Source organism: Lemur catta, chromosome 19 (assembly GCF_020740605.2).
Source record: "Lemur catta isolate mLemCat1 chromosome 19, mLemCat1.pri, whole genome shotgun sequence".
Lineage (NCBI taxonomy): Eukaryota > Metazoa > Chordata > Mammalia > Primates > Lemuridae > Lemur > Lemur catta.
The window spans coordinates 12628715-12641167 of NC_059146.1; the positions used below are offsets into that span (position 1 = coordinate 12628715).

General features: G+C 34.4%; 1 protein-coding gene across 2 annotated transcripts; it reads right to left on the reverse strand.

The window, feature by feature from the left end:
- Positions 1-528: 528 nt before the first annotated feature.
- On the reverse strand, positions 529-11049 carry GNRHR (gonadotropin releasing hormone receptor). 2 transcript variants are annotated; one of them, XM_045531774.1, is made up of 3 exons: positions 10495-11049; positions 3515-3734; positions 529-1279 (listed from the first exon to the last, which is right to left on the reverse strand). In XM_045531774.1, the coding sequence occupies exons 1-3, from the start codon at positions 11014-11016 to the stop codon at positions 1035-1037; spliced, it is 987 nt and encodes a 328-aa protein (XP_045387730.1). In that variant the 5' UTR covers positions 11017-11049; the 3' UTR covers positions 529-1034. The 2 variants fall into 2 exon arrangements, with proteins under 2 accessions (XP_045387730.1, XP_045387731.1); XM_045531775.1 differs by having other exon boundaries at positions 1035-1279; positions 3515-3606; positions 10495-11016.
- Positions 11050-12453: the final 1404 nt, after the last annotated feature.

Consider the following 12453-nt stretch of genomic DNA (forward strand, 5'->3'; position numbering starts at 1 on the left):
CTCTGTTGTCTTTGACCTGTATAGACTGAAACTGTACAGTTTTCTTCCCAGAGTTCCTTTTATGTATCAAACATCTTTTTGCTTGTGCATTTGCTTGATTTTTCTCAGTGATGTGTGGCTTATGGATTTAGTACACTCAGGAGATGGACAAAAAATTCTTCATATTGTTAAAACAGGGTATATTATGCATAAAGCATAATCAGTACAAGTATTTTCTTAATTGTATTTTAAAATGCTGTTATTATTGGAGCAATTAATTATCACAATCCCCATAGATTGTATAGCCTAGAGGAATATTCTAAACCCCTGTGTGATCCTAACCCTTCTAAGATCCCCGTTTATATAGAGGCACGTCACAACCTGTACCATGTAGATGGGATGAAGGAGAATTACTCATAGTCTTGTCAGATTGGTAGAGTGGCTTGGGGAGGGCGGGCTGGTTGCTGAGTACTCCACATGTCAGAATGCTTTTGAAGCCAAAGTGAAAATTAGATCCATTCTTTTTTTTTTTTTTTTTTTGCATCACAAGAGGGAAATTTGATCTTACGGGCAGGAGACATACTGTCCTCTGTGCTCTATGTATTGTTACAGCATAAGAATGTAATTACTACTAAATCCCTTTTGAAGAAAAACTTCATAGCATGCTGAGGTTAGGACTGTGTTGTAAACCAGCCTTACTTTTTGGCACCTTTTTTTGCCTTAGGCTGTGTCTATTTTAAATATTTATGCACTTTTATACAAAGAGAAAGTGATAAGAAACCCACATAATGTGCTATATGAGGTCTGAAAGGGCAGAGATTAATTTAGAAGCTTATGATTAAGAGAAAATATTTCAGTCTTTTTCCTGAAGTTTTTGTTTTCTCCCTTGTAATTGAGGTTCTGACAATATGTTTTTAAAAGAATAAGAGTTGTAACTTAAGCTTAAATCCTGCTTTGTTTGTCCATAAATAGCTGAAAACTTTGTGTTTATCATTCACAAATGGAGAAATTCATTACCTGCCCTTCTTTACTTGACTTCTTGTGTAGCCTATCCATCACAGAGAGAAATATCCATATATAAGTGGATCAAAGCATGGGTTTAAAAAAGCAAAGAGAAAGAAGAAGTGATTTACTGGATCTGACACCCTGTTTAACATTTCAGGATCAAACCAATACCAAATTCCTAGGACATAATAGGGAGTCCAGCAGACAGTAAATGAAGTGGCAAAGGCAACTGTCATCTTTAGGGTCCTCAGCCGTGCTCTTGGTATATTGTTCTTGGATTGATTCAATTGTAGTTCTATTGGATAGAAAAAAGAGTAGGTGTTTCAAGAGCAGTTTTCTTACAAGACCAAAATGGACAAAAGGAAGAGACCATCACTAATTCAACCTAATGAATATAATGGGAGAAAATGTTCACTATTTTTAATAATGATAATTTGTTTGAAAAGTATGTTTTTATACCAAGTTTTCCAATATGTCACATAATGAATAGAAAAGATTGAAGATCATAATGCTGTTAACATTAAGTTTTTACCAAATGCATCTGGATTTGAATATGGGATATTCAAACTCTTAAAATAGAAATTCAAGACAGTAGGCTGAGGTTGTGCTGAGTTGAATTCTGACTTCAAAATAGAATCATATTCCTTGAATGTCTCTGCCACTAAGGATAGTAAGAATTGTGTATGGATGGCAGTGTGCTGCCCTAAATTATCTACCTCAGCCGTGTGCTTCTTTCTATATCTGAAACAATTTCACTTTTCATATTAATACATCCTTTAAAGTTCATAGGTTCTGCACTCTTCTTGTGCAGAAATTTAATGGAAATTAATGGAATTGCTGACTTTAACAGTCAGGCTGCCTACCTGAAGTTTAGGACTTTGTTCTTAAAGGCAAAAAGCTGCAATTTCAAAGTGCTCAAAATCTGTTCTTGTATTTCATAATCCAGAACTGCTACTTTAAAATAAGAAATACTCTTCACACAGTATATTTTTTTGATGGAAACAGATAATGCTATTCAGAAATAGTCATTTGGCAACTTCTTATTCATCGATCACCAAACAGTGGAAATATAGAGGAAAATCTTTTACATTTATCATGCTTTAATTATAAAATTAATTTTTGATCAGAAATGTTAAAATAAGTAATTTATTGACTAAAGATTGGTTGTGAATTTTTGGTCAAACTAATTACCATTTACTATGTGCCTTGCTCTTTTCACATGGTGTTTCATTTAATCTTCAATATTTGTAAACTTTAGTGACATATAAGTAATAAAGCAATCAGAGTGAACACATTTTTAAAAAAGCATCTTGGCTCAGCTCAGTGGCTGAATATGAAAAATATATAAAGACACCCACTACATGCTATGTTTGAAATAGCATCACACTTGATTATTAGTTTACTGTTTACTCTCTGAATTTTCTGTTAGACTGTAGACTCCATGAAAGCAGAATAGCTACTTAGCTTATCTTATTCATCATGGTATCCTCAACCTGGCAATTTCCAGCAATATTGCGTATTCAGCACATATTAGTTGAATAAATACAAAATCAAATAAATAAATGTGTTAATAATATTTAACCACTGCTCATTGCCTCTGCTTTTTGTTTTTCTGCTTCTGCACTGCCCGTATTTGAAATTCATCTTCTTATTCTCTCTGCACCCTTCTTAGATATCCCTTATAGAACAGAGTCTCTCTGGAGTAAAATCTGGAAGGCAAATTGCTTTTGCAGTACATATTTTTTGGAAATATCAAATGCCATTTTGTGTTAGCATGTGGAAACTGCCCAATACCTATTAATCAGCATCATCATGATTGTGAGAATATCCACTGAGAGTGTTCACACCATAATAATTAAAATCATATCCATATTAAATTATACCAGGCATAACTTATGCACTATGTTACTGACAACATGTCTTTTGGATGTTGCCAACGTAACCATGTGTACTTTATAAGTTTGTAAATTTTAGTTTGGGGGAATGCAGCAGATTACTGAAGCAAAAAAGGTACAACCATACCTATGAAGTGTTGGATGAAATAATCAATTACATATTCCACAATATTTTTCCCACTAATACATATACAAATGTGCATAGTTTATGTTGTATAGATATAGGAGATTTGAATGTAAAACAAAACAGCTTAACTTTAATAAGTTTATTGACTAGCACTTAACAGGTTATACTTTGCTAATACTCTCAATATCACTTGTTTGGTATATTGTTGTTTGGCCCAGCAGGAACAATTTGCCAGTGCTTATCTTGGGTATTAATGGAGTAATTGTCCTTTCTGTCTTAGTTTCATGGTGCAAATGTAGAACATTAGGAGATATTAAATTATTTCATCTGTAAATTGACAATGCGAGTATAATAAAAGTACTACCTCGGAGTGATTGTGAATATCAAATGAGCTGATATATCTAAACTTTTTTAGTGCAGTATCTGGCACATAGTAACTGCCACTCTGCTGTGAGTACTTTTGTCCTAAAACTGCCCACAATTACCACTAAATCTAAGGAATACATACTGTGGGGGTCCTGATGAAGGACTCGTGTCAAGGTGAAGATGATTTTTGCATTGCAGATCAGCATGATGAGAAGAGGGATGATGAAGAGGAAGCTGAAGGTGAAAAAGTTATAAAAGGCTTGATGCCACCATTGTGGAAAACTGCAGTGTGTTACACATTGAGAGAAAACTTCCGTCTGTCCAGTGCTGTCTGCTAGATGGATCATCCTAAAGATGTATAACTGTATGAGAAAACAAGAAGTTTATGTTACTTTTTCCCAGACACTATTTGAAAATTTTCTCTCTGGTATTTGGCTAACCTCTGAACCTATTGTTGCCTAAAGAAATTTCTAAGTTCCTTCCTAGTTGGCATTTCTAGGAAAAATTATTATATAAGTGGATGTTTACTTAAAATATGTTTGGTGCACATTGACAACCATGTGAATAAAAAAAAATAATGTTTGGGTGTGAATGGAACTGTAAGATTTTGAACTTTTTGGAAATTATTTCAACCTTGCAGAACAGTCATCAACCAAGAATTTAAACCTTCTTTGTACTTTCAATTTCTGGTACTATTACGCTGAGCAAACTTTTTGCAAGCGGTTTTGTTCATAATTATATCTTCAGTATCCAAAACTGTGATTGGCACTTAGAATGGATCCCCAGAAATACATATTTATATTTTATTTTAGAGACAGAAAAACCCATTAAAATGACATTCCCTTAAAAATGTAGTCAAAAGACATGAACAGAGAGTTCACCAAAAAGATATAAAACTGGCCCTTAACATATGAAAAGATGTTCAACTTGGCTTGTGATAGGAGAAATGTCAACTAAATTTACACTGAAATATCATTTTCACTATCAAGATCGGCAACAATTAAAAAGTACAGCCGTACTCTCTGTTGGCAAGGTTGTAGGGAAACCAGCATCTCATACATTGCTGGTGGGAATGCAAATTGGTACAAACATTATGGAAGGGAATAGCAAAGCATAACTACACATGCATTTACCTTTGACCCAGCAATTCTACATCCAGGAATTTACCCTGAAGATATACTCATACCTCCCATTATATAAAAATACATATGTGCAAGGTTATTCATTGATGTATCATTTGTGATTTAAAAATGTTGAAAATAATCTAAATACCAATTCACAGAGCAGTAGCTGAATAAACTATGGTAGAGCACTTAATAGAGTGCTATAGAGCTGTAAATAAAGTAAAGAAAATCTTTTATTTTAAGCAAATGAGAGGTTGTATTCATTTTTTAAAAATTTTTGATTGAGTTTAGAAATTTTATTTTTAATTATAAATATAAGAAACAGAATTATTTTTTATACGTTACAAACATGGCAAGAAACACTTTATAGTATTCTTTTTTTTAAAGGCATTCTCCACTCCCACTCCTGTCACCTCAAAAAGGAAAGAAACCCGGGACCTGTTAAAAAAATTAAAAAGTTGATTTTCAGTTTCAGATCGTTTTCATTTTCAAGGGGAAAAGAGAAATTTTAAATTAATCCACTAGGGAGCATCTAATTATCTTACTATCGATCTTAAAGTCAAACCCAAACAAGTACGTTGAACTAATTTTATCTTATAATTCAGACAAACTTTTTTCCACATTACAAAGTGAGCCTTTCAGTTTTCCATAATTCTTTGCAACCTGATCTTATTTAAAGTTCAGTTTTGAATCAGACTCAACAGATGCTGTGAGTAAAAGTCTTTGGAAGGGTTACTTCACACAGAACCTGAGAATCTTACATTTCTTTAAAGTCTTAGCTACTTCCCTCCACACTTCCCCAGTTGGATTTGGAACCAGATGACACGAGTTTGACTTTCTCCTCTGCACTGGGCTACATTTTCACGGTAAGGTTTCATGTTTTTAAGCTACAACGATGAAACTTTCAATTAGCAGTGACCCTGAAACATAGTACTATAATTTGAGTTAATGGTTATCATCTTTAACAAATGCTTATTTTTTTAAGCAACTCTTTGGTAAAAATAACTATACCAGGTGCTTTCTGTCACAAAAGATGAACCAGATATATTTTTCTGTCAGGTAACTTAATATTTGGTAATGGAGATATAAAATGTGTGTCACACCTGTAATACAAGGTAGAGCGATAAATTTTAAAAGAGAGGTATAGTAAAATGTGTATAAATTCAGAATCTTACTTGCCCATAAATTAATTAGCTTTAGTCTTGGTTAAATTTATTTTGCGCTCCAAGGCCATGTTCATTTGAATGATTAATATAGAGATCCACTTTACTTTCAGTGTGATTCCTTTGTCCTTGGATTATATTTCTTTAACTTCTGTGTTTTGCTTCTTTTATCCCTATCCCCAGTTCTTATCAGTGTCTGCTTTATTTTGCCATAAACAAGGACATTCTGTTTTCCTTCTTCACAGTCTATTGCAGATGTAATTCCTTCTTAGAATAATATCTTTAACCCTCACCTTACCCCACACTAATTACACCATTACCTAATCTTTTTCAAAGGTAATTATCTTCAGATGGTATGCTTCAGTTTACTCATATATAAATGAAGATAATAATAGTATATACCTGTAGGGGCTGTTATGACAATTAAATGAGTTAATACATGCAAAGCACCTGGAATAGTGCCTGGCACACAGTGCTATATAAATCTTAACCATTATCATTATAAAATATTGAGGATATGTACAACTTCTATGTGTATCCATATATATTCATTTATATATTTATAAATGCATACCAAATATTTTTTTCCTGATGTCTTTTAGCCCTCTATTCCCACCTTAAGTTTTTCCTTCCTTTTCCTTCCCCAGCCTCCTACAGGAAAAAAGGAAATAGGTAATATTACATTGCACAGCATGGTATAGTAGTTAAAAGCTTTGACCATGGAGTTAACTAGGTATACTGATATTTCCACTCATTAGACAATAATGTTGGGCATGTTATAGAATATTGTAGAATTAGTTTTTTCATGTGTGAAATAAGGATAATAATTACACATAATTTATAGAGTTGTTGGGAACATTGCATGTAAAAGCATTTATCACAATGTCTGGCACATATTTATGTCCTTTACTATTATTTATCACCATCATTATTGTTTTTGTTATTTTTGCTACTAGCATACTGCTACTATGTTGCAGCACAATGTTTGGCATGTCGTACATGTGTGATAGGTATTTATTGAACTTAAACTGCTTGTGAAGTTCAATAGTGCATTCTATACCAGTAAATTCTCTACGTGTTAAGGCAGTACTCCACACATCTTGAGGCTGCACACCTTTACACCAAAGACTAAGAAGTGGCTCACATTGCCTTCAGGCCTGGATTAACTACAGAATTAACTACAGAATTTAGAAGTTGTCAATATGTAATGCTGCATATTAACACAGATAAGCTAGTAACATGAACATGTTTGGCAAATAATCTGCTACTCTGAAATTCTTGTGATCTTAGATGACTATCATTAGAAACCATGCAATTTTTAATTAGATATGGACACATCTTATTTAGAAAATGTTTTCTCCTCAATTTATAGTTATAGCCTAACCACAGATGGTCTTAAACCAGAGCTACGCCCAGGCTATGTTTTCTCCTTGCCTCCCTCCCTGCCTCCTCCCTCCTTTCTTTTTCTTTTCTTCCTTCCCTTCCCTTCTCTCCCTCCTTCCCTCCCTTCCTTCCATCCTTCCTTTCTTCCCTACTTTCTTTTAGAAATGATACTTCCAAGACTTGAATTATTATTCTCTGGCATATGTAGATTTCAGAGTGAGTAGGATAGTCTGTGACCAGGGAGTAGTTTGGCCAAATTTATTGATCAGTCAGAATGCATGCTATAATTTTGAAAAATTTGAAATAATCCACCTTTATATAAGCATTTCTTTTTGCTGTCTCTTAAAGAACTAATCATTTTCCTTTTATAAAGGAGAGAAGAAAGGGAGGAAGAAAGGAGAAGAATGAATTAAATGTTAACTAAGTGTTTAAAATTAAAGTGTAAAGTCTTAAACTATTAATAGATGATTTTATATATTGTATAATTTATTCTTTACAATTACTCTCTTACACTTAGTTAATAATTTGTTTAGAGTCACATAGTTGGTAATTCATAGTACTATGCTTTGAACCCAACTCTGTTTAAATCCAATACTCCCATGACATTTCTACTATCTCATTGGCTTTCAACTTTGTTGCCAAGAGATCTGAGACCTTTAAAGGAACAGTGACTGGGAGTTGGTGAATAACCAAGTGGAGGACCAGTCTTTCCTTGACCGTATTTTAACCAGAGCAACTCCACTTATATCTGTTTCATTTATTGGGGCTCCACATAAGATTTTCTTTTAAATGCTATTGCTAGAAAAAAGTGTGAAAGTTTCTATGTTATACTATGGGGAAACTTCTGAAATTACATATGCAAACCATCATAGAACTTAGCTTCTGAGGTTAATAATCAGGAAGGTAGAAAATCAAGGTGACCAATTTGAAATTTGATCATTCTGAGCTCTAGCAAAATATCATAAATTCCCAGATTGCCAGGCCTGAGTTGTGACAACTACTTTGTTAGTTTTTTTTCCAATTGAAGTATGAATTACCCAAGTGATAAAAAAATCAATATGCGTACCAAAGGATAAAAATTAAATTTGCCCTTTTAATGTAAACTAGCTATGACAGGATGCACCACTGTCAATGTGCTTATGCATAGAGCGTGGTGAAGCATGAGACACACTTCACCATGTGTCACAGTCTAGAGATAAAAAGGTCTATCTCTTGCCTATCCCATCAAATATACATAACATTAGTTGCAGGGTTGAAATCTCCTTTATTCAGAGAGATAGCAGAGAGCTATAATAAAAGAAAAACTGGACTTAATAAAAAGACATGAGTTAAAAAGGCCAAGAGACATTGGAAATGCCAACCAACACTTTTACTATTTATTTATTTATTATTTTAGAGACAGAGTCTCACTCTGTCACCCAGGCTGGAGTGCAGTGGTACGATTGATCATATTTCACTGTAGCTTCGAACTTCTGGCCTCAGGGGATCCTTCTGCCTCAGCTTCCTAAGTAGGTAGGACTATAGACACACAACTCCATGCCTGGCTAAATTTTTAATTTTTTGTAGAGATATGTTGCCTTGGCTGGTCTCCAACTCCTGGCCCCAAGGGATCCTCCCGCCATGGCCTTCCAAAGTGTTGGGATTACAGGCATGAGCCACAGTCCCCAGTCCCCAATGAATGTTTTCTAAACTGCAGGATTGGCCAGCAGTGAGTTGTAATCAGCACTAAAAAATGAAATGGAGCAGAATAGAATATTTATTTCAGTTATATGTGTAAGAGAAAGAGAGACAGAGAAACAGACAAGGTCTTGATGGAGCATGAATTTATTTTGGGTTATTGCCCAAAAGGTTTGAATGCCATTACTTTCAAAGGTTTAGAACTTAGTTCTCCTGTATGTAAAATGGGAATAATAACTCATTTCCTGTTTACCTCGTAGAGTTAATGTAAGTATCAAATAGAATTATTTATGTGAGGTTTCTCAGGAAACTTCAGAAAGTGCTTTATAAATTTAAAGTGTTGTTGAAAATAAGGATGAGTCATTTGTTTTACACAATAAAATAATACCATCATTTTCTGTGGCTCATATTCACATAAATCTCTTTGGTAGAACTAATGTATTTGAGGTCAGATTACTACATGAAATTCCTGAACAATTCAAAGTTAATTTCATATTTTCTTTTTGCTATATTAAGATACATAAGTATTGGCATTATGTTTCTATTATTGCTGTGATATACCTAAATGAAAATAATTAAATTTATAAATCACTATTTTATTTATAGCTTCTGGGCGAGTTAAGGGGAATGAAATTGTGGATTTGCCCTTCAGTTATTGTCACAAATAGACTTATTTTTACTTCTGTTTGGACTTTAATGTATACCAGTATCTCAAATTACCAACTACTTTCCAGATAGCTGTACTTTTATTGCCAACAGTCATGTCCTAAAGCAAATGTTTTCTCCTCTTCTTACAGCCTGCCTTCCCTTTCCTTCAGACAAACAAACAAACAAATGGGCAAACATTCCTCTTCTTAACCTACCTGGCTATTTCAATGGTTTTATTATTCAAACTCCTTGGTCAAAAATATTGGAGAAATTTATGTTCATCTGCTCTATTATTAATTCTCTGAATCCAATTTGTTGCCAAGCCTTGTTTTTTGTTTGAAATATTTCTCTTATTATCAATGCTCTCCCATACCACCCTAGACCCTCAACTTAATCACCTCATTGCCAGATTCTTTGTCTCACTCCACTCTATACATAAATTTTCTTGAAATATTTTTGCTTAAAAAGATCAGTTTAATTCTTGCACAGGACTCACAAAAACTATAAGGCTCTCAGATTAATTTCAGGAGTTTGCATGGCTATCAATGTCTTCTATGATACAAATCTATTATGCTTCTCATTCATTCATTCATTTATTCAAACATTTTTAATTTCTATTTTTGCTAGGTATCGTATTAGGTTCTGTGATAAATATTGAACCCAACAGGTTCTCTTGAACACAAAAGAGTCTCCACCATTTAGAAGCATATATCCTAATGGCAAAGACAGACACACGTATAATCACAATGTTCTACAACAACTAAATAGTTTGCTATGGAGTTAAAGGAAAGGGGTGACCACTAAATTTAATTTCTCACTATTCCCAATTCTCAGTCTTTCACTTCAGCCAAATTAGCCACTTTAACATATTATTCATTTAATCATCACAAAAGCAGCACAAAGAAGGCATTATCCTCCATTTTATCAATGAAGGAACTGAAACCCAGAGAGGTTAAGAAATTTGCCCAAGTTAACAGAGCAGAGCCAGGATTGAACTCTACTTGTGAATTTTCAGAGCTCAAGCTCTTAAAGGTCATACAGCACTTCCTTTGATAAGACTTTTACTCAAGTTTAGATAGGGAATCTGTGATCACCTTAACCTAACAAGTTTATGAAGAACGGCCTACCTGTGGCCCAGCAAAGACACTACTGAGGATCCAGGCCAGGCCAATCATGGACTGTCCGAGCTTGCTGTTGCTTTTCACAGCTAGGGGCCTCGTGATGGCCAGGGAGCGGTCCAGGCTGATTACCACCATCATGAAGGCTGGGGCGTACATGGAGAAAAGCTTCAGGTAACTGAGGACTTTGCAGAGGAACTCTCCCGCGTACCACTGGACTGTAATGTTCCACATTCCGTCCAGTGGCATGACTATCAGAGTCTCCAACAGGTTGGCTAAGGTGAGATGCTTTAAAAGCACCTTCATTCTCGAGAGCTTTTTCCCTTTCTCTTTCTTCTGAGTCCACTTCTGAAGTTTCAACAGGAAAGAAGCATTAAAGGTTGTGGAGAGTAGAAAAAGGAAGAAAGTAACCATAACTCGGATCTTTCCAGACAAGGTCAGAGTGGGGAGGTTGCCCTGCATCAGAGGGATGCTGCTGTTGACTGCAGAGCAGTGATTTTGATTCTGTTCAGGAGAGGCGTTATTTGCCATATTTCCCCAAAGACAGAGCTTCGAGACTTGCGTTTCTGGCACTTCTGATGTTTTACTGTAACTGAACCCAAAGTCCTGTTTTATTTCTGCCTTCTTTAGGTGGAAACGTCATAGGTTTAAATTTATGTGAAATTTTGTCCCTGGGATACTTAATGTGAAAGATCAAGGTGAACTTGTTTTGTGTGTTTGTAATCCAACAGAGTGCTAAAACAGAGCAAGCCAAACACCTTCTGAGGGCCACTTGTAACTGTAGCCACCTTAGCAGATGGCCTGGTTTTCACAACATTCTTCCTAAGCAAAGGACACTCGAAGTCTAATTTTAAATTTAAAAGTCACTCATGATATGATTCAATAACTTTAATGAAGAGATTTAGAAAAACTATTTCGTGTTAATGTTCTGTCCAACAGATAGATGCAAATTGAAAATGAAGAAAAAAACTAGAAATACCTCAACTTAATTCAATTAAAATCTGGTGTTTTAAGAAATTAATACATTTCTCAAAAACATTTTTGTTTCCTTTTTCAAACACACTGTTGAGCATTCAAACACTACATTCATTTAAAACTCTCCTACAACAAATTCATAGCTTAACTATTAAAATCAATTTTATCTAATACGTGTTCAGCTGTGTTCAGATTTATCAATCAGTCTTAATGGTCAGATTATCTGTGCTTAAGTTAGAGAAAAAATGATTAACCATTTTTTTATTATTGCCTTGATTTTATAATTGTTTAAGTAATGTATTTGCTATTGAACATTATTGCAAAAGTAGATATTAGAGATAATACTGTATAAATGCACTAACAGCATTAATATATGTGTATATGTATATGTATATGTGTATATATGAACATTTATGTTCCTTTATATGTTATCTGATCATTGCACACTGGGACCACTTGGAAACTTTTTCTGTGTTGCTGCTTTAACTGTCATGGTGAGTGCTTGATGATATTATTTACTGGTATGACTTACACGGAAATTTATTAAAAGACGAGCTTGATTTGTCTTATGTCAACTAGTTTGCTTCTGTGGCAACCAAAGCAGGAACAATGTTGAGGATAAAAGTGGCTATTTTGACTTAGATGATCTGTTCTTGTTCATTTATTGTATTTGCTTATTCTGTCTTATATTCATATCTTTAACAAATAATTTCTAAATATCTATTAATACTATATACATTCTCTTAGCCTTTGCTGGTGATAAAAAGTGAACACAACACCATCCATCCCCTTAAGGAGCGTATTTGGTATGATTGGATAAGCATATTGGACATACTTTACATATCTCCTCATCCTCCCTGTGTACTGCCTGTCTCCTGCATCTTGAGCAGCTCAGACCAGTTGCTTACCTGGGCTCCCTTTTGGCTGTCACTATATGCTCAGAATTACCAGCTTCTTTCAATATTTCCAGATTGGAATGTTTATATTCTGTAT